Raw genomic sequence first — 22,838 nt, 5'->3', positions numbered from 1 at the left:
ACCACTGAGCTACAGCCCTTCCTGTTTAAGAAGTGGGGAAAAATTGCAATATATTGTTGCAGGTCTCCTTTGTAAACCTAAAGCCATTAGGAGCATCTTTCAGAAAATGGTTCCCACTGATTGTGCCATTAGCCCATGTCTTGCTAGAGCTCTATGAAGTGGGATTGCATCTTCTGTGGGAAGCCATTGCTCCTCTCCAGATGATCCAAAGACCACTCCCCTGCTTGAGCCTGCAAAAGCAACACACTGCCAGTCTGGGCTGACGCCAACTGCCATTGTTCTGACACAAGATGAAGCACCTTCTAACATATCCTTGTTATAACACTAAGTAGTGCCATGGTGGATAAATCTTTATGTTCAACAAAATATTGGGTTTCTGGAGGACTTATGGATTGACTCCATTTAGTGAGCTAGAAAACCTGAAGTGTTTATTAGCGTAACGATGGATAGGAATCACAGCAGCACTCATGCATTGTAACAATATCAAGCCAACATCGACTGCACTAATGGCATGTAATGTTAGCAAGACTTCTGGCTTATTTCCCCCTGTTTCTGGATGTGTAAATTATCTAAGCCAATCAAAAGAAAATCACATGGGAACTGAATGGAAAGCCTCAATTAAAAAGAAGAAAAAGCCAACACTCGCCTACTTCTTAGACTGTAACAGTAGCTGGTAGCAGTTTGAGGAAGTTAACTCTGCAGCTTTTCTGAGTGGGACAGAGGAGTAGAGGGAACATTTAGTTGCAACAAACATTTACGCTGCAGTGCACCTGACCTACTAAAATACTAGAAGGCAAAAAGAGGGGTTTTGGTGAAATCCTAACTCAAAGAAAGCTTGAGGTTTTGTACAACGGAATTGCAATAGCTGCATGGAAACTGTCTGTGATAGCCAATTTAAAAAACTCATTTTGCAAACAGGAGCACTCTTTTTCAGAAAAATGAATGCTCTATGTCAGGGACAGCAAACATGGTACCCTCCTGATGTTGTTAGATTCCGACTCCCATCAACCTCAGTCAGTATGGGTCAAAGGACAAATGCAGTCCAACATCACCTGGAGGGCACTATGTTGACTACCCCAGCTATATATAATGAGCAACTCCACTAATGAGTAAGAGAAAGAAGTCTCTTGTAATGGAAGCCACAGAAGCCAGCAGCTAATATTCAGCCACTCTAGGGAAAGTATACACCAGAGTAGGAGAATTCAGGTCAAAGCTAATTGAGATGCATACAACATCTCTGAAGCCCTACCTGCACAGCCCAGTACTATCCTGATGGAATCACAGGATCACTCCTTTTTTAACTGACCATGTGTGTACTTTCAGAAGCCTAAATTGCAAGAGTTACCATTACAGCTAACATATTGTGGAAGAGTGTATAAGTTTACTCATCCTAACTATGTTTACATGAAAATTAGTCCAGTAATTTCTGGGTCAGGGATGGGGATCTGTGGATCTCCAGATGTTGCTGGACTCCAGCTTCCATCATCCCTGACCATTGGCCATGTTGGCAGTGGCTGATGGGAGTTGGAGTGCAAGAACATCTGGAGGGCCACAGGTTCCCCATCCTTCTAGGATCAAAGCTATAAAGCGTAGCCTTTAGTGGCCAAATTATTGTTCAGGTTTCAAAATCCAAAATCAGAGAAACTGATTTCAAAATCAGATACACTTGCATAATTATCTGCTTTCCATATTGAATCAAGCTGCACATCCTTCTTTCTGCAATTGGCAAGTGCTCTTGTCATCCAGGCTACAATCACTCTTTTCTTTCTTAAAGCCAGAAATACGGGTAGATAGTAGAGACCCCTTGGCCAACAAAACTTTGTGCAAACATGAGAAGAAAGCCACAAGGGGAGTGATTACTCTTTAGATTCAATGTAATATTGCTAGAAACTCTTATCACTGAATGAGCAGTTTGAAATGTATATGAAGTTGTTCTCTTGCCTTGGATGGAGGAAAAAGTCATCCCCTGAAACAAGCCTTTTTGCACCTCTAAAATATATTGATATACGGATTGCTAGGGTGATTCCCAGACATATTAGACCAAGTGTCCTTTATGCTGTTGACATTAAAAGGAATATCTACATTTGGACACTGCAGGGGAAAGCTATGAGTTGCTAAGGCTAACTCAGACAGTACTTGCTCAGAAGAGCAATGCCCCAGGATCCGTTCCTTCCACTGTGTCAATTGCAGACTCTAATTCAACCCAAATTCAGTGTCTGAATAAAAGAGCAGCTGTAGGCCAAATAAAGATTGCAAACTAGAACCTGTTCATTTCAGATATAGCAAGCTATTAGATTGAGAAAAATTTGCTACCTTCTGGGAACACACACACAGAGAAAGAAAGAAGAAAAACTGAGTTGCTCAACTCTCCCCATGCCTAAAAATCTTATCAACAAGAAAAAAAAGAAATAAAGTTATAACCTAGATAAAGCTGGGCTGAAAAAACTTTCACAGTGCCATGCATTTCCTGAGAAATGGGGTCATTTCTGGAGACGTTTGGAATGTCTTAAATTTGGGGGAGGGGGCTTACCTGCTAGAAAAGAGGTGGCAAAGGCTTTTAGTAAGCACCCGCAGAGCTAAACTAAGCAGCAGCAGGAAAAGGAGGGCAGTATTCCTCCTTGAGAATGACCCAATATGAACAATGCTATGTCAAGCTGTAATGTGATTCCTAGGGGTGTTTTGGGGAAGGAAAGAAAGAAAGAAAGAAAGAAAGAAAGAAAGAAAGAAAGAAAGAAAGAAAGAAAGAAAGAAAGAGTGCCCCACAAAAAATAATAATCCTGGAATCACAAGGGTGATATTTAATGCTAGTCCTATTCAAAGTAGACCCACTGAAGTTAATGGACATGACTAACATTTATTTATTTATTTATTATACTTGTATACCGCCCCATAGCCAAAGCTCTCTGGGTGGTTTACAGTAACTAAAAACAAATACAATTTAAAATACACCTTTTTAAAAAACAATTTAAAACACAATTTAAAAATTTAAAACAATATAAAACACATGCTAAAATGCCTGGGAGAAGAGGAAAGTTTTGACCTGGCACCGAAAAGGTAACAGTGTTGGCGCCAGGTGCACCTCGTCAGAAAGATCATTCCATAATTTGGGGGCCACCACTGAGAAGGCCCTCTCCCTTGTTGCCATTCTCTGAGCTTCCCTTGGAGTAGGCACCCGGAAGAGGGCTTTTGATCTTAAACGCAGTGTACGGGTGGGTTCGTATCAGGAGAGGCGTCCCATCAGGTATTGTGGTTCCAAGCCGTGTAAGGCTTTATAGGTCAAAACTAGCACCTTGAATCAAGCTCGGAAACATAAAGGCAGCCAGTGCAAGCAGGCCAGAATCGGTTTTATATGTTCGGACCGTCTGGTGCCTGTTACCAATCTGGCTACTGCATGTTGCACAAGCTGCAGTTTCCAAACCGTCTTCAAAGGCAGCCCCATGTAGAGTGCATTGCAGTAATCTAATTTAGAGGTTACCAGAGCATGGACAACTGAAGCCAGGTTATCCCTGTCCAGATAGGGACGTAGCTGGGCCACCAACCGAAGCTGGTAAAAGGCACTCCGTGCCACTGAGGCTACCTGAGCCCCAAGTGACAGAGATGATTCTAGGAGAACCCCACGCTACGAACCTGTTCCTTCAGGGGGAGTGCAACCCCATCCAGGACAGGTTGGACATCCACCATCCGGTCAGAAGAACCACCCACTAGCAGCATCTCAGTCTTGTCTGGATTGAGCCTCAGTTTATTCATAGGTTCATTAATTTCAGTGAGTCTACTCTGAGTAGAATTTAGCAGAATACAACCCAGATTGTTATGGAAAACTGGGATAGACAAGGTTAAATGTTACCAATGTTAGAAAATGTTTAAGCCTGTTCTGATATTTTGTTATGCCCAGATGACAATGTTCCTTCCTGCCTTCCTCTTTGTTGCAATCTGTCCTGCATAATATCTTGCCATTGTGTCAATTACACAGGCAAGTTGCTATTAAGACCCTAGTCTTTGGGGCAGTAGCCTGTAGTTTTCCAGTCTCCTGGTGGAGCTAGCTAGCTGTATTCCCTGGATGTTCATCCAATAGGAAATATCTTTGGTTCCGGACTCAGTGTTTGCTTCTTAGAATTGATATTTTGCAGTACTCTTATATCAACTAGGACAAGTTTGCAAGCTTATATGGATTAGGAGTTAGAAACAATGTTTTATTTGCTTTATGTGCAGGAGCAGCCAGTGGGGCAGAGTGCTGCTACAGAGCCAGCCTCCCAGCAACAGCATCATTCCCAATTATTGAGATGGGGCAGAGTGCCGGTGAGGATGGGGCACTGTAGGTACACCAGGAGAATCAACTCAGTGTGCCCACCAGTACACGCGTGCCACTCAGACCTTGCTGCTGTTGTGTCTCATCTTGCCTTAGTAAGTGCCAGTGATGCCACTGCCAGGAGGCTGGCTCCACAGTACCACCCTACCCTTCAGGCCACTTCTATTTGGTTTTATTGGGCTGAGTCCCACTTTAATGCTACTGCCGGCAGCCACTGTTTAATTTTACTGTGATCGTGTGTTTTAATGTTAACTATTATGTTTTTAATTGTATTTGTGTCGTTTAATGTTATGTTTCTTTTTGTACATATAGTAAAAATGTAAGTGTCACGCTGTGCAGTTTGCAGCTCCACAGATAGGAGGTGCTAAGCAAATTGCAGTGTTAACACTTCTGCCTCCCTTTGCCTGCACACCGCTCGCGCCGCCTGCCACTGCCTACTCCGGCAAGCAGGCAAATTGGCAGTCACTGACAAGAAAAACTCCGTAACATTTTGACAAAAGAACAAAGGAGCTCCTTGGACTGAAACCAGGTGACAAAGTGTGCTTGAGAAATTACAGCTCCAATCTCTGGGATCAGAGGTGCACAGTCCAACAGCTAGTGCACCCACAATAATATATAGTTCAGACAGCTCAAGGAGAGACTTTTCAATGTAATCGTCGGGATCTCTGAGCACTCTCAAAGAGTGATCCAGCTGCTCCAGCAGGTGGGAATAGGGCAGGCTCTGCACTGACACCTCTTGCATGTTTATAGGGGCGGAAAGAAAAACAAGTTGCTCCCCAGCACGACATCATGGAAGATAAGGTGAAGGGAGATGAGATGCCTCGGCAGTCAGAAAGGAAGGGAAAAGCTCCACAGAGACATATAGAAACTAACTGAGAAGCCTGAGATAGAGCAGAGAAGTGAGTGCAAAGACTCACTCTAGAGTGATGTGCTAGTAACTTTTTCTCTCTAGAATCTAGTTCATGTTTGACTGTTGGTGTTTGTCACTTTGGTTGAGAAAAAAGGAGATGTACCGATTGTAGTAATTTAGAGACATTTCCTTGCAAGAAACATTGGTATGGGAGTTTAGAGATGATCACTGAAGAATGGGGTGAGGGGATGAAGTCTGACCGGCTGAAGGAACTCCAAGAGAAAAGTGTTGTTGTAACTGCTACTTATTAAAACCACCTTGTCAACTTTTGGCTCTATATGATGAACCCAAACATATTACAAAGGTCATCATTGTCATCATTCTATTTTATTTGAGAAGGACCGAAATTTGACTAGGCACTGACATATATGAATGACAACTTCCTGCCTACAGGCTTACAGTGCAAAAATGAGACATGGAAGAATCATAGAAGCATAAAATAGTGAAGTAAGGGGCCTATAAGGCCATCAAGTCATCAAGTTGCCTCTTGTGAATGCCTCCAGTACTGGGGAGCCCACCACCTCCCTATGTAATCCATTGTCGTACCACTCTAAGTTAGGAAGTTTTTCCTGATTTCAGCCAAAATCTGGCTTCCTATAGGTTGAGACCATTATTCCATGTCCTGCACTCCGGGATGATCGAGAAGAGATCTTGGCCCCCCTCTATGTGATAGCCTTTCAAGTACTTGAAGAGTGCTATCTGTCATGGCCCCGTCAGAGGACTCCTCAGATGAGGATGACTCGGGAGTAACAGCAGCAGACCCAGGAGCAGCAGACTCAGAAGGAGACACGGAGGAGCCTCCTGAGAATCCAGCTCCTTCTGCCCCTCAGCTGCAGAGCACCCCAGGGACAGCAGAGGCCCTGCAGCCAGACACAGACAGTGAACAGGATACTCCCCCCTCACCTGCAGAACGTAGACAGCAGAAGGTCAGGCAGAAGAGAGGCAGGCCTGTCTCCTTAAGGCCCAAACGCTGAGGGCTCACACCTGCTGTCCATCCTGCTCTTTATAAGGCACACCTTGGCTGCAGCTTGTTGCTGACTGCAACGTCAGGCGTGCCTTTGTGTAGACCTAGTTTCCCTGCAGCATCTCTTTGACTGACCTCCTTGGCAATTGATCCCGGACCTCCACTGACCTCGCTTCTGGACTTCTGACTCGGCAAGTACGCTTCGGATAGGCCTGGCAGATTTACAACCCGACTGCTGGCTAAGGACTTTCCTTCCCTGCCAAAGACCCAGGAATTTCCAGCCCCCCCTGACACTGCTGATGCAGTGTAGAGCTGACACTATCATATCTCTCCTCAGTCTGTTTCTGTCTTTCAGGTTATTAACTATCCCTCTCAATTTTGTATCATCTGTAAATTTGAAAACCATTCTCTGCACCTCCTCATCCAAGTCATTAATAAAAATGTTGAAGAGCACTGGGCCCAGGACCGAACCCTGCTGTACTCTACTTGTTACCTCCCCCCACTTTGAGAAAGAACCATTGATAAGCACTCTTTCAGTGTGATTTTGTAGCCAACTGTGGACCCACTTGATAGTTGTTTCATCTAGCCCACTTTTAGCAGGCTTGCTAATCAGAATATCATGGGGCACTTTGTCAAAAGCTTTGCTGAAGTCAAGATATATGTCCACAACATTCCCACAGTCTACCAGGAAGGTCACCCAATCAAAATATGAGATAAGATTAGTCTGGCAGGATTTGTTTTTAATAAATCTATGTTGGTTTGTAGTAATCACTGCACTGTTTTCAAGGTGCTTACAGACTTACCACTTTATAATCTGCTCCAGAATTTTCCCAGGGACTGATGTCAGACTGACTGCTCTGTAGTCAATCCTTTCAAACTATCCTCATATATGTGTCCTTCTTCATCATCTAGACATAAGCTTGAATCTGCATCATTAAGTCAACAGTTTGCATACATGTCTTTCATTTGATTCCCAAAGAAAATAAAGCAATATTTTCGGTAAATTGTTCCCATGCAGCTCATCAACCAAGACACACTAAAAGGACTGTTACCTTCACAAGACGTCCTGTCATCTCCCAGTTTCTGGCCAGCTGGACATTTGCAGTAGTAGCTGCCAACTGTATTGCAACATTGGTCCTGACAGCCTCCGTTTGCATTGGCACATTCATTTACATCTGCGATGAGAAGCATTTTTTATGAAGGTAAATGCAGTAACCACAACTTGTACAACATCTAGGGCTAGTGTTAGCAATGTTTATCTTGTCTTTCAGCACAAGCACACTCCAAGTGGCTAATAAATCCAGAGGCGGTCTCTCTTACCACTTTTATCCTTAGAGATTGGGCTGAGAGAGAATGATTGGCCCAAGGTGACCCAGTGAGTTTCATGGTTGGATGGGACTTTTAACCCAAATCTCCCCTGTCCTAGTCCTGCACTCTAACCTCTATATCATAATGCCTCTTAATTTAGGAACATAGGAAGCTGTCTTATACTGAGTCAGACCATTGGTCCATCTGGCTCAGTGCCTGGCAGTGGCTCTCCAGGATTTCAGGCAAGGAATCTCTCCCAGTCCTATCTTGAGATGCTGGGGATTGAACATGGAACCTTTTGCATGGAAAACAGATGCTCTACCACTAAGCTACGACCGTTTCCTCAATGCAGGTGTGCAGGAGCTTTGGCCCTCCAGATATTGCTGAACTTCAACTGCCATCATCCCAGGTAATTGGCCATGTTTGCTGGGGCTGATGGGAGTTGTAGTTCAACAACACCTGGAGAGCCAAAGATTCCCCACACCTGTCCTAACCCCAAATTTCTCCACTTCATGCAATCCTGCACAACTTGTGACCCACCAAACAAATCATAAGTCACCAGCTGCGCAAGGTAGCCCATCATGGGCTGAATAAACGTCCTGGTTTTTTTGCTTTCTGCCTGGAGCTATCAAAAACAAGGGTGAGTGTGTTAAGCACCTGTCAGGCCACCATATCCAGCTGGTGGGCTGTATTTGACTGGGTAAGTCATAGGTTTGCAGACCTTTCTTACCTTTGTGCCTCCTAAAACTGCATCATATTTTAACACAGAGGAAGAGCTGTTGTCTGGTTGTGAAGATGTTTTGAAGATGTTTTGTTTTAATGTATTTTAAAGTCTGTTTTTATGATGTTTTAGTGCTTTTGTTTGCTGCCCTGGGCTCCTGCTGGGAGGAACGGCGGGATATAAATAAAATAATAAAATAAATACATAAAGACCTAACTCTCAGATTGGGCTGATGAAAAAAGTGCCCAAGACCTCTCTTTGTGCGATGCAGTGTAATATTTGTGGCTCACTCTGTTCTCTGTTTGAGGTCAGGGCTCTAATTTACCAGTGCTGAAATCCTCTGAAATGCACACTCCGTATTCATTGTCTCTCTCAAGGTTACAACCAGCCTCTCGCAAGTTGGATCCTACACATATCCAATGTTACTCAGACATTTGTACTGACATTAGAGGCATTTTAGAAAATATATAGGATGACCTGTGTGTCTAAGAGTATCATCCAGAAATAAATGTTCCAACTGATGCATTCAAGGCAGAAACTTTTGAAAACTACTTGATGGTAAAGATCAGAACCCTATGGCTTTAAAAGCCAAAGCAAAAATGTTTAACTTAATGATTTCCACTTCCAATGTCTACAGTATTTTGCACATATAAAGAAACAATATTGACAGAGATCCTCACTGGCTGCAGTCTAGAGAGCAGGAATTGATCTGGGGTCTGACTCTAATGACCTTCTTACACAATTATCAAGCATCTCTGGTCTTACCTGTAGCTCAGTAGTCAGCTGTCACTGTAGATTAATTCAAATAAAGGTCATTTAAATCAGTGGCTTCAATCAGGATTTAAATCACTAAGGAAAGTTTCCCAATCCCATTTCAATCTGATTTCCCTTTTTGAAATTCACACATTCTCTCATTGTTTTAAGAAATGATTGTTAATTGCAAGATTAATTTGCAGTTAAAAAGCACATGTATACTACTGTTTGTTTCAAAAGATTTATAGACCACTTAATCAGAAGACTCTCTAAACAGTGTATATAATAAACATCATCAATTAAAAAATCAAATAAATTAAGCAAAACAAGTGTCTTCCTATGATATATTTTTCTAAACATCACACTATCTGTGAACGCTTCTGCACAGGCATGAACCTACACAGAAGCGTTCATAGGTAGCCTAATGCTTAGAGGTGAGGTGAGGCAAGGTGGGGCAGTGGCGAGGGCAGTGAGGGAGAGGTGCACGATAGTGAGCAAGGTGTCTGGCAGTGAGTGAGGTGTTGCAGAGAATGAGAGTTGCCCAGTGGCAGCGGTGACAGCAGCAGCAAGGGTGGCACAGCATCAAGTGAGAGGTATCTGGTGGTGGCGGCAGCAAGCGAAGTGCAGCAGAGAGCAAGAAGCATCTGGTGGCGGCAGCAGAGAGCAAGGCATGGCAGCTAGTGTGAGGCACCTGGCAGTGGTGGCAAGTGAGGTTCAGCAGTGAGGTGTGGCAGCGAGCAAGAGTCACCTGGCGGCAAGCAAGCAAAAGGGGCAGAGGCAGAGGTTAGAGAGGTAGCAGCCAAGGCTGTGCCAGTTGAGAGAACTGAGCTCTGGGCTTTGGTGGATGGATGGGAAACCTGTGGGAGTGGGTGGGAGACCTGTGGGGGGTGCTGGCAATCTGTGCAGGGAAGGGGGGGAGTGCTGGTGATCTGGGAGGGAGGGAGAGCACTGGTGACCCATGTGGGGGGAGGGGGGAGAAACACTGGTGACAAATGTGGGGGGAGAGGAAGCACTAATGACTCATTGGGGGAGGGGGAGTGCTGGCAACCCATGGAGGAGGGAGAGGGAGTGCTGGCAAGCAGTATGGCAGGAAGAGGAGCACTAGTGACCCATGTGGGGAGGAGGGAGCATTGGTGACCCACCAGTCAGAGTGCTGGTGACAGTAAGCAGGGTTGGTGAGCGAAGTGAACATGGGTAGAGCCCCTAGTACATAAATTAATTATCTAAAAAACACAGATAAAACCATTAAAACTTGTAAAAAAAGAATCTAGATAACTAAATTGTATGTTTGAGTAGGCTTGCTGAAATAAAAAAAGCATGTAAAACAAGATTTGTAGAAGCGTAAACCAAAACTCTTGATTTATGTGCCTTTTGCGCTACAGAATTACATCAGAGATAAAAGCAACAATTTTGAAATTAATGTATTTCTGTATGCCACTCCCTCTGTTCATACAAGGACACTAAGTAACTTCATATACTTGAAGACAAAGTGCCCCAAATTGTCTAGAATCAGGCATGAGTAGCAACTAGGAAAGACAATGTTTTTCCAAGGCAAGGTCTACATTCACAGTATGAGGAATAAATACATTTGCTGGGTTTGGACAAAACAATAAACCAAGATTTGCCATTCTGTGCACTGGCTATTATGAACCTTAGCCTCACAGCTCCCACCCCCATCTCTTTCCCCCACTACTTTGCATGTGAGAAAAGCAAATCAGAATCTTCTTTTGCAACAAGCCATAATCTGTTGTTTCATCCAAAAGTGGCAAGCTCCCATTTGTGCAAGCCATAGTTTTCTCACAAACTAGAATGTCAAATTAGTAAATAGCATCTAGCGCAATTCTAACACCTCTCACCTATGAGCACAGATTTATAAAGCCCTTTAGTCTTTTTGAAAGAAAAGAAAATTTATTAGGTTTTTGATGGTGGTGTTGGTGGGGAGGTTGCACAAATTATTGTATGATCACATATTTAGCAATCTCATCAGTACAGGATTTTTGAAAATTTAAAATCTGCTATATGCTATTAACTTGGCCTTTGTTTCAGTAACCACACTCATGAGGCTAACCTGTTCTGTGAACCACAATAAGCTGTCTTTGGTGAATGCCATAGCTCACGGGACCTATAAATAAACTATTGGAGTGGAATAAGCTCTGCTAAAGTGTTCACACTGTCAGTGTCACAGACCATAAACAAAGCCCACAATAATGTCAAGTAGTGGCTACCAAAAGCTCTACCAGTGTTTCAACACCCATCAACAAATGTGATGGAAGGCTGGAGTCCACAACTATTATGAATGAGAATCCACAAGTGAAAAAAGAGAATAAAAAAATTAAGAAGCCTCTTGGACTTTTTTTCTGCAGAAGGTGTCATAATTTTTTGAAATTCATTAAAATCAGAGATGATAGTAGAGTAGCTCTAATCAGATTCCTGAGATTGCAGCAAACTCAGAGCTTAGCCTTCAGGAGTTTTAAAGTAAAGAACTTGCATTGTTGATTCTTAATTAATTTATGAAAAAATAACATTAGATTCTATGATAATGTCCTGCATGCGTAGATGAAAGTGAATTCTTTCCCTCCCCCTCCCCTCTCTTCTCCTGCATTCTAAAAGTCCTAAAGCCCAAGGTAGGGTTTGGTCAGAAATCTTTCCCTGAGTTGAAAAACTTATTAACCTGCCTTAAAAGCATGGTATGAAGGGAGGCGACAAGAGCAGATGGGGTTGGAGTGGAGAGAAAAAAATGATTAAAAATGATTAAGAGGGTGGTGGTGAAGAACTGAGTGGAGGGAGAAAGGAGCTGGAGGACAAGGATGTGGATGAAGGAGGAGAAGAAGGCAGCAGTGGAATGCAGATGAAGAACTGTGGAGGTGAGAGATGATGACTTGTGTGTGTGTATGTGTGTTAATACTGTGTTTGTACTGGCACACGAAGGTACATCTTTACCTAGCACAGAAAAAATGACAATGAAGGTGCTAGGTGGACTTCACTGGGGAGAATATTCCACAGATGGGAAACCACAGCTGAAAAGGCCATCTCCTTATCATCACCCTCTGAGCCTTCCTTAGAAGTGGGAGCTGGAGAAGGGCCTCAGAGGAAGATCTAAGGATCCAGTAGGTTCATATTGGGAGAGGCGTTCCAGAAGTTATTGGGCTCCTGAGCTGTTAAAGTGCTTTATAGGTCAAAACCAGCTCAGAAGCATACCAGCAGTCAGGGCAATTGGAACAGGATAGGTGTTACATGCTCTGTTCGCCTTGAACCTGTCAACAATCGGGCAGCTGCATTCTGCACTGATTGAAGCTTCTGAACTGTTTTCAAAGGCAGCCCCATGTAAAGTGCATTGGAATAATTCAACCTTGAGGTTACCTGTCCTGCACGAAATTGAGAGATTCAGACTCAGGCTCAGCTGTGGCTTTTTCTCTTTTTATTAAAGTAATAGATACATCCAGAGCAGTTTGCCTCATTAACCTAACTATTCTTTCTAGGAACTCAGCTCTGCTCTAGCTCTCACTAAGCATGACGTTTCGACTCTAAGACGTTGACTCAGCAACCAGGTCCCCACCCCCCCGTCAGCTTAAGGAGGCTTGGACTGCACGCACACACAAAGGCTCCGCCTCAGCTCCAACTGTTGAACTTCCCGCCTCAAGCGCCTCCAAGCACGGAGCGAAGGTGGTTTGATCTCAACTTTCCCCTCTGACAGAGGAGGGCTGATAACAGTCAGTTCAGGCATAGGAAGCTGGGCAGCGCTTGGCTGGGAAATGTCTGATGTGCGAGGTTGAGCCTCTGATGCGGGTGGTAGGGGCGTGTCCTACTGAAGACTGTCAGACAGGCCAGGTGGAGCTTCCACAGGGGGGTCAGGAGCTGAGGGGGCTGAGCTGTCAAAGATGGGGTCTGGGGTGCCCTGTGCGTCCACCCTGCTGTCTGCCCCCTTCCAGAGTTCCCAGTCCAAGTCATCATCTGTTTCACTCTTGTCTATCTGCCCCCTCCCTGAATAGCTCACGACATCACCAAAGCATAGATTACTGTAGCCAGGTTATCTCTGTCCAGATAGAGTTGCAGTTGGGCCACCAGCCTCAGCTGACAGAAGGCACTCCATGCCACTGAGGCCACCTGTGCCTCAAGTGACAGCAGTGGATTCAGGAGACCCTACAAATGACAAACCCACTCCTTCAGAGGGAGTGTGACCCTATCTAGAGCAGGCTGCACACCACTCAGCCAGTCAGAGGAACCACCCACCAACAGCATATTAGTCTTGTCTGGGGATTAAGCTTCAGTTTACTGGCCCTTATCCAGTTCATTATTGCAACCAAGCACTGATTCAGCACCTCCATTGCCTCACCTGGAGAAGATGAAAAGGAGAAATAGAGCTGTCATCAGCATAGTGATGACAATGCACTCCACAACTCTGTATGATCCCATTCATGTAGATGTTAAACAATATGGGGGACTGATCTGACCCTTGCAGGACATCATACTGGAGAGCCCACAAAGCTGAGCAATGCTCTTCAAGAACTATCTTCTGCAGCCATCCATCCCCCACAGTGCAGTGCCCCCAACTCAGACAGTTGCCTCAGAAGGATAGCATAGTTGGTGGTATCGAAAGCTGCTGACAGCCCGTTTCTCCCAACACAGGTCATCATACAGGGTGACCAAGGCAGTTTCCATACCAAACCCAGGCCTGAATCCCGATTCAAATGGATCTGGAAAATCTGTCTCCTCCAAGAGTACCTGGATCTGGTTGGCAGCCACCCTCTCAAGAACCTTGCCCAGAAAGGGGACATTTGCTACGGGTCTAAAATTATTAGGATCTTCCAGGTCCAAAGAAGTCTTTTTCTAGAGAAGGGGCTCAAGGTCACTTACAAAAATTAAAACAGTTAAAAACATATAAATAAAACACATGTTAAGTAAAATGTAATTAAATTAACTATAAAATCAAAACGAATTAAAACATAGTGATTAAAAAACACAAAATACAAATCAGTAAAAACAGCACCCTATTGAATAGCCCTTGGAGTCACTTCCCAAAAACCTGCATGTTGCATTAACTATGTTATTTTTTTTTAAAAAAAGTTAAGAGGCATTCTAAACTGGACTTGTAAAGAAGGCTGTAAGTTCTATCACTTGTATTATATTCAAGAAAAATCCATCTCAGGCAGCAAAGCCTATCAAACTGATGGTAAAGGTCATGAAATCACTCTCACTTGGAAGAAAGACAGAATATAGAGTGGTTGGTTGGGGGGTTGTATACGCAATTCCTTCTCACTGAGTGGGGGTTGAAGCAGTGATTCACATGACCACTTCCCCATTAAAAAACCGTAAGGGAAAAAAAATCTCAAACTAGCTTGTTGCCCTCAAAAATAGGCCCACATTACTCTACTTCAGGACTTCACTAATTTCCTGTAGCTCTTCAAAATCTCAAAGTACCACCAGGATATGGATTAAGCAGTCTGGACATTTTATCCACACCTGCACCACAAACACGGCAACTTGAAAAAGTGTCTTATGTTGGTTTATGAAGTACAGCAAGCCTCTGAACTGCATTTCGTCATTGCAGCTGACAAGCATTCAGGTTCCTTTGGAGAACCTTCACAGAAAAAGAAAATCACCTATCAAATCCTGCTGGTGGACTGGAAGACCCAAAGCCTGCAATTTCCCCCCTCAAATTATCACCACAGTTTTATTGCCCTATAAATCTACAAACTCCTGACCAAAGTGCTATTATTATAAACAGAGGAGCAAAGCAGCTGTAATTCTGCTGGTTCATAAAAGATTCTGCTTTTTAAAGAATCCTGAGTGTAATCAACATTCCAGGGAAATCAAGGCCAAAGTCCAATAAGTTTCAAGGACTGGAAGCACAACCCTTTGTTTATTTACATTTAACTCAAATAGATTCTTGTGGCAGCTTACAAGATAACAGGAAATACCAAACGATCATGCAGATCAATAAAATCCACAAAAGAATAAGACCACAAAACCCAATATAAGAGCGGAAAATGCTACATTTGAATAATAGAATCATAGAATCATAGAATAGTAGAGTTGTAAGGGGCCTAGAAGGCCATCGAGTCCAACCCTCTGCTCAATGCAGGAATCCAAATCAAAGCATTCCTGACAGATGGCTGTCCAGCTGCCTCTTGAATGCCTCCAGTGTCGGAGAGCCCACTACCTGTCTAGGTAATTGGTTCCATTGTTGTATGGCTCTAACAGTTAGGAGGTTTTTCCTGATGTCCAGTCGAAATCTGGCTTCCTGCAACTTGAGCCCATTATTCCGTGTCCTGCACTCTGGGACGATCGAGAAGAGATCCCAGCCCTCCTCTATGTGACAACCTTTTATGTCCTTGAAGACATTTAAAGTATAAATTTAAATTAAGAACATAATAGCCTTATCCTCCATGAATTTGTCTCTAATACTCTTAAAGCCATTCATCACTACCTCTTGTGGGAGCAAATGCCATAGTTTAACTATGCACTGTGTGAAGAAATACTCTCTTTTATATGTCCTGAATCTTCCAACATTCAACTTCATTGGATGTCCACAAGTTCTAGTGTTAGGAGATAGTGACAAAAGCTTTTCTTTATCCATTTTCTCCATGCCATGCATAAGAATATTATACCACCTTAACAGTCATGGCTTTCCCCAAAGAATCCTGGGAATTGTAGTTTGTTAAAGGTGCTGAGAGTTGTTAGGAGACTACTGTTCCCCTCACAGAGCTAGAGTTACCCAAGTTCTCTGGGACAAGGGATTGACTGTTTAACCCCTCTGGGAATTGTAAGTCTGTTAAGCACTCTTAACAAATTACAGTTCCCATGTTTCTTTGGAGGAAGCCTTGACTGTTAAAGTGGTGTACTAATGATTTAAATGTACTGTGCAAATGTGGCCACAGGAAAAAAATCAGTTAAAATACAATCTCCTAACTTTCTGGGTTACAACCCTGTTTAACTCCATTGAAAGTTGGAATGGGACCAGCCAGATGGCCAACTCGATCACATTATACCTGCAAACAAGTGTTTTCGTTAAGACTACGAATAAGTGTTAGTAGTCGCCTATCGATAGTGGAAGCCTCAAATTTTTCCCATAATTTATCCCTTGGGATCAGATCAAAAGCTGACTTAAAATCTATAAAGGCTGCATAAAGGGTTCCTCCAGGTGATGACGTATGTTACCGACCAATGACTTGCAGTTCTTGTTCTTTTATTTGATCCCCTCGGAAAGCAGGGGAATAAAGAGTTAACCTGAAACCTAAACAAAGGCTCAGGTTGCAGCAGGTACTCAGCTGCAACGTATCATCAATATACATCCAGGGCTTATAAAAGAAAGAACAGCAAGGCAGTAAGGTGTGTGTGTGGGGGGGTTGAATGTGTTAGACGTGGAGGTGTTGCCGGTATTCAGATATACATGCTTTTTAACATCTACATGAAGCCACTGGGTGTGGTCATCAGGAGTTTTGGAGTGCATTGCCATCAGTACGCTGATGACACACAACTCTACTTCTCCTTTTCATCGTCTTCAGGTGAGGCTGTTAATGTGCTGAACTGTTGCCTGGCTGCGATAATGGACTGGATGAGAGCTAACAAACTGAGGCTCAATCCTGACAAGACTGAGATGCTGTTGGTGGGAGGTTTCTCTGATCAGATGGTGGATATTCACCCTGTTCTGGACGGGGTTACACTCCCCCTGAAGGAGCGGGTTCATAGTTTGGGAGTATTTTTAGATCCTTCCCTGTCACTTGAGGCTCAAGTAGCCTCAGTGGCACGGAAGCATTCTACCAACTTCGGTTGGTAGCCCAGCTACGTCCCTATCTGGACAGGGAGGACCTCACCTCAGTTGTCCATGCTCTGGTAACCTCTTGATTGGATTACTGCAATGCGCTCTACATAGGGCTGCCTTTGAAGACGGTTCGGAAGCTACAGCTTGTGCAGAATGCGGCTGCCAGACTGATAACAAGGACCAAGCGGTCTGAACATATAACACCTGTTCTGGCCCGCTTGCACTGGCTACCAATATGCTTCCGGGCCAGATTTAAAGTGCTGGTTTTAACCTATAAAGCCTTATACGGCGCAGGACCGCAATACCTGCTGGAACGCCTCTCCCGATATGAACCTGCCCGTACACTACGTTCAACATCGAAGGCCCTCCTCCAAGTTCCGACTCATAGGGAAGCTCGGAGGACGATAACAAGAACTAGGGCCTTCTCAGTGGTGGCCCCTGAACTGTGGAATAGTCTTCCCGATGAGGTGCGCTTGGCGCCGACGTTGTTATCTTTTCGGCGCCAAGTTAAAACCTTCCTCTTTTCTCAGGCATTTTAGTTTTTTAGTTTTTTAGTTTTAAATATGTTGTAATTGATCTTAGATTTGTGGATTTTTATATACGTGTCCCTTGCACTGATTTATTGGATTTTATTGTGTATATTTATATTTCTCTGTTGTACACCGCCCAGAGAGCTATGCTAGTCGGGCGGTATAGAAACTCAACAAATAAATAAATAAATAAATAAATAAATACGTGAGTGTACCTACGAAATGTTTAAAAGGACTTATTTGTGCACTGCAAAGTAAAGTCTTTCCTAACGAAGCTCTGCTGTGTGTCAAGTCGTTTTATATTCATTCCTACCTGGTTCGGGCCGGCTCAACGCATCTATATATCCGCAAACATTTTCCAGCCAAATGTTGAAGCATGACAGCCTGGTTGATTGTAGAACACCTTGTCCTAAAGCCAGCCTGTTCATCTTCAAGTATGTTTTCCTGCTCCATGCAATTTAGTAACCTCTCATGAAGATGACTGGCTTATAGCTTGCTGATGATAGTCAGCAAACTAATTGGTCTATAATTGCCAGGGTTCAATCTTTCCCATTTTTTATATATTTCAATGATTAAAGCCAGCCCCCAATCCTCTGGAATGCATGCTGAATGGTCGATACAAGTGAATAAAGTTGCTAACATTGGAGCCCACCATTCTACATTTGACCTCAACATTTCAGCAGAGATATTATCAGCCCTGAAGGCTTTACCTGATTTAAGTTTGGTAATAAGACTAGTAATTTCAGAGATAGTGACAGGAGGTCACTCCGGGAAGTTATTTATATTAGCCCTTGTTGAATGTTGACAGGTTTATTTTTGCACATATATGTTACTGAAATGTGATTCCCAGATATTAGCAGATATATGATAATCCATGCTAATGATTGAATTAGGCCAGCCACTTGAAATCACTCTCCAAAGGTTACTGAATCATTTGCTCTAGAGACCTTAATTAGGCTTTGCCATATCTCTTTTTGGGCCTGCTAGTTTTTTTCTTGCAATAGAGTTTTATATCTCCTCTTTAATATGAACCATTCTGAAGGGAGAGTTGGCAGAGATAGTTCCCTATATGATCTATATTTTTCAATTAGAGTGTTTTACATGGCAATACACGCATAATCAAACCAATGTTTGGACTTAGAGGGAAGATGTCTGGCCATGATTTTATTTTGGACATTAATTGTCAATATTAACATAACTTTAGGCAAGGAAGAGTTTTGGAATAAGGCCTTTTCTGTTGAACTCAGCATATACAGAGACTTTTCAGTGATGCTGCCCAATGAAGTGGAATTCCCTCTCTAGAGAGGCCTGCCTGGAACCAGAATTGTTATCCTTTTGGTACCAGGCAAAGATGTTTTTATTCTCTGTGGCTTTTTGGTCATTTTTTAAAAACATGCATATCTCCCTGGAGTTTACAAAAACAAGATACTGGGAGGAAGGGGAGGAGATATATGGAAGCCTCCAGATGTTTTGGACTATGACTCCCATCGGCCCCAGCCAACATGGCTAATGGACAGGGTTGATGGAAGCGGTAGTTCCAAACATCTGGAGGGCAGAAGGTTAAGGAAGGCCAATTAGGGCATTAAAGATTAAAAACTGCACCTTCAGTTGTGCTCTGATCCAGCTAGGGAACAAGTCAGGCTGCTCCAGAACCAATGTGATTTACTCCCATTGGCCACTTTTTGTGATCACCCCAGCAGCCATGGTTTCCTGACAGTCTTCAAAGGCAGCCCCATGTAGAAAGTGTTGCAGTAATCCAGTCTGGAATTACCAAGACATCTAAAACAGCCTTTTCCAACTAGTGGGCCACCAGATGTTGTTGGACCACAACTCCCATCAGCCTCAGCCAGCATTGCGAATGGTCAGGAAAGATGGGAATTGTGGTCCAACAACATCTGGTGGCCCACTAGTTGGGAAAGGCTGATCTAACAGATCCTTCTCTAGGAGTGTCTGAATCAAAGCTGGGCCCAGCAGCAACCCCATGACTCCTGATACTCAGGAATGGCTGGTGTGGTGTGGTGGAGCGGCCTCCAGACACTGGCTCTACTGCATTTACCACAGTGGTGCAGAGGCAGGACAGGAAAGTGGCGAGGTCGAGGCTTTGCAGGCACACTGCTGATGCACCAGTGCAGCCTGAACCTCGCCACTGCCCTGCCCCATCCCTGTAAATGGTAGTGATACTGGAGTCACAAGGGCCGCTCCAGTGATACTGGTGTCAGAAGGGCAGCTCTGAGGCACTGCTCTACCAAGGTTGCTCTGTCTGCTGATTCTTGAAGGTAAGCTTCTCCAATTGCCATAACCCCACTTTCAATCCTTAAGGTGGTTCCCCTATTCTGGATGGCATCACGTTTCCTCTAAAGGATAAGCTCTTAAGTTAATTAGGATCTCTCACTATCAATATGTCCATCTTGCCTAGACTGAGTTTCAGTTTATCATTCCTCATCCTGTCTGTCAGCAGCAGGGATCAAAGTGGTGAGGAGAAAGAATGTTCTTACTGGAAACCGATGGGTGGTGGTGGTGGAGGAGGAGGCAGGAAGTAGCTCAGTAAGCACTGTGCAAATGCATGGCTACCGACTGGCTAGCAGCCCCTGCTAATGTTAACAAGCACACGCTTGCCAGGTGTTGATAGAGCTTTCCTTGCCTGCACTGCCATGTCACATTAGTTGCCAGTAGTCATGCACTTGGTCACTCAAATAACTAGCAATTGATTCCCACTGGTAAACTGGCTGCCACCATCCCTCACTACACCCAGGTAACAATGAACCACTTCTTTATTTTGCACTGTTGAAAACAAAGAGATAGCTGAGTGTCAACATACATTTATGATACTTCACCCCAAATCTCCAAAGAGTCACACCCAGAGGTTTCCTGTAGATGTCAAAAAGCATGACAAAAACAGAATCCTGTGGATACTGACAGGACAAGTCCCATAAGGTAAAGCTGCAGACTACCGTACTTTAGTGTGAAATGCCACAGAGGGATACCATGGCTGATAGTATCAAACGCTGGTGAGGATCCAAAAAAACCATCAGAGTCACAGGTTCTTAGATTTCTGGCCATTCACCAAGGGGAATCAAGGCAGCTTCCACTCCAAAACTGACTGAAGCCAAACTGATAAGGATCCAAATAAGCATTTTCACCCAGAAGCCCAATTATATAAGTAAAGTGATTTATAGCACCACTAATCTTCTGCTTCTAGTCTGATTTACTCAAACAAAAACAAAAAAAAACTTAATTAGAAATGGTATTTATCAGCATGTTAGACAAGATCAACCGATATTGCAGCCTTTGTCCTCACAAACTCAGTGACAAAGTTCACATGGATCTTACTGCACCATCATATTACCCTACATGCATTTAGAAAGAATAATGTAGTGGCACCCCCTCCCCCAAAGAGTATCAATGCTGAGTTTTGCTGTCATGAATCCTCCTTTTCCTCCAGCCATTGCCACGATATTGCATAACTCAATGCTAGATCCAAGTTTTGGAGAGTCCTTGGGCAAGATGCTCTCTGTGGGCCCCCTTCTTCCCATGTCTGGGTCCAATCCACACCACTTCCTAGACAGACAAACAAGGTGTGCCAAAGTCACTGCTCCTTCTCTCTCCGCATGTTGGCTCAGAAAGGGCAAGTGAGAAGCAGTGCCAGAGGGCTCTATAACAGGGGTGGCAAATCATTTTAAGACTAAGGGCCACAACCCATTCTGGGCAACCTTCTGAGGGCCACATGCCAATGGTGGGCGGGGCAAGAGGCAAAAGTGGGCAGAGCAAAGAATGTGAATTTTAACTTTGTACAGTAGGCTTATTTCTACATACCCCTCTCTGTCCTCTATGTCGGCAATCATCTATTCCAGCCCGGGAAAAACACTCAAAAGGAATGCAAAGCAGGGCCAGTGAGGGACGTGACCTGGGGAGGAGGTATGGCCTGGTGAGAGACCCAAGGGCCAAACAGAGAGATCTGGAGGGCTGCATTTGGTTCCTGGGCCAGGGTTCCTCTATCCCTACTCTACAAGTAGGCAGTGCCCCCTCTGCTAAGGCACAGACCTTGGCAAGTACCCCACTATACCAACTCCTGATAATCAGCCCAGGAATACGTCTCACAGACAAATCTCTCCACGTTTTTCTTAGAAACTATTTTCCGAGAAAATTCAGTTTTTGAGAAATTTCAGCTCACAGTTCAATGAAACTCTGTTGAGTCAGATTCGCTTATTTGTATATAGTCATCATATCATCACAAAACCAAGGTTTAACTGCATGGAAATGACACTAGGTAGTATCAATACAAATTAACTCAGACCCAAGTAAAATTATTTTCGACATGAACTTAAAATGCCAAATATCCCTGCCAGATCACAACAAATTATGTCTCTCTAAAAAATGTTACAATTAAATAGTCACAAACCTGGATAAAAGTATGTAAAACCTAAATGAATACAAGCGTAAAAATGCAGTCTCAAACCAACGTTTAGTTCATACTGGTGGATGAAGGAAGCAGTGGTCAAAGAGAATAGGGTTAGATATAATTGGGGCCATTGCCTCCTTTGACAATGTTAAGCAATGTTAAAACTGGATCCACAGTTGTGCCCAAAATTCACAGATAGTGTAATTGGAGAGACCATTTCACTGAATATTCTTCAAGGGAAGATTGAAATTGTCCAACCATTCAGGAGTAGTTGAAAAAATAAAGAATAAATCAGAAAAAAAATTCTGAGAAATTTAGACCTAAATATATATAGATAGCTAGAGCTCAGCGAGGATGCAAAGAATCCCAGATCAGAATTACAATCTCCTGAAGCCACATTCCTTCAGTGGCTTTGTAGATATCTTTCATTTGAACAAAAAACACCCTTAACTCCTGTTGAGAATATATACATCTACATAGGAACACATGGAAGAAATGTATTTGCTAAAGCCTTGCTATACAATTTTCCTTTTTTAAGAGTAGGAAAAATCAGAGTTGAGTACCATGAACCTTTCAGTATTAAGTAGGACTTTCACAGCATGCAATTACTTGTCTCAGTTGGATGCATATTTCTTTTATATTATTAATGGAATTATAAAACAGCTGAAACATTCTGACCAAATACATGAAGACAGATTTTAGGTGATATGATATGACCTGGTATTAGCATTACGAGAAAAGAGGTTCTGGGAGAGAGTCACTGAGTACATTTTGCTTCATATCTACAGTCATATTAATAATCTTGCTTGGGATGGGAAAGAAATCCTTCCACTCCAACATCAGAGATTTTGATCTGAGCTCCATTACCAAGAGAGGCCTTACAGCAAGGGTTGCCAACCTGTTTGGGGGCCAGTGGGCACATTTAGATTTGCACAAAAGTGCTGATGGTGGCAGTAACAAAATGGCTGCTGTATCAAAAATGGTGATGGTGGCATAACCGAAGATGGCTGCCACATTTAAAAGAGCAGAAGAAGTTATGCTTTTTGTAGTTTGTCATGTACTTTCACAAAAAAATCTCCAATAAAAATGAATTACAAAAAAGAAAAAGCAAGACTACAAATGGTGCAGACATGCCCCCACCCCCATCACCAGGGGAAAAGGTACCAACATCAGTCACCACTGCAC

At 43.4% G+C, this 22,838-nt stretch overlaps 1 protein-coding gene across 1 annotated transcript in view; it reads right to left on the bottom strand.

Moving 5' to 3' along the window:
* The window catches only part of LOC133389488 (multiple epidermal growth factor-like domains protein 6), a 245,097-nt gene that overhangs the window by 84,716 nt on the left and 137,543 nt on the right, over window positions 1-22,838 (bottom strand). Inside the window, exon 6 of the mRNA XM_061637258.1 lies at window positions 7,233-7,355. Coding sequence (XP_061493242.1) covers window positions 7,233-7,355 — 123 coding nt within the window. The remainder of the gene's footprint in view (window positions 1-7,232; window positions 7,356-22,838) is intronic.

Source organism: Rhineura floridana, chromosome 7, assembly GCF_030035675.1.
Source record: "Rhineura floridana isolate rRhiFlo1 chromosome 7, rRhiFlo1.hap2, whole genome shotgun sequence".
Taxonomy (NCBI): domain Eukaryota; kingdom Metazoa; phylum Chordata; class Lepidosauria; order Squamata; family Rhineuridae; genus Rhineura; species Rhineura floridana.
The sequence above is the reverse complement of the archived record's forward strand: the minus strand, read 5'-3'. Positions and strand labels throughout refer to the sequence as shown.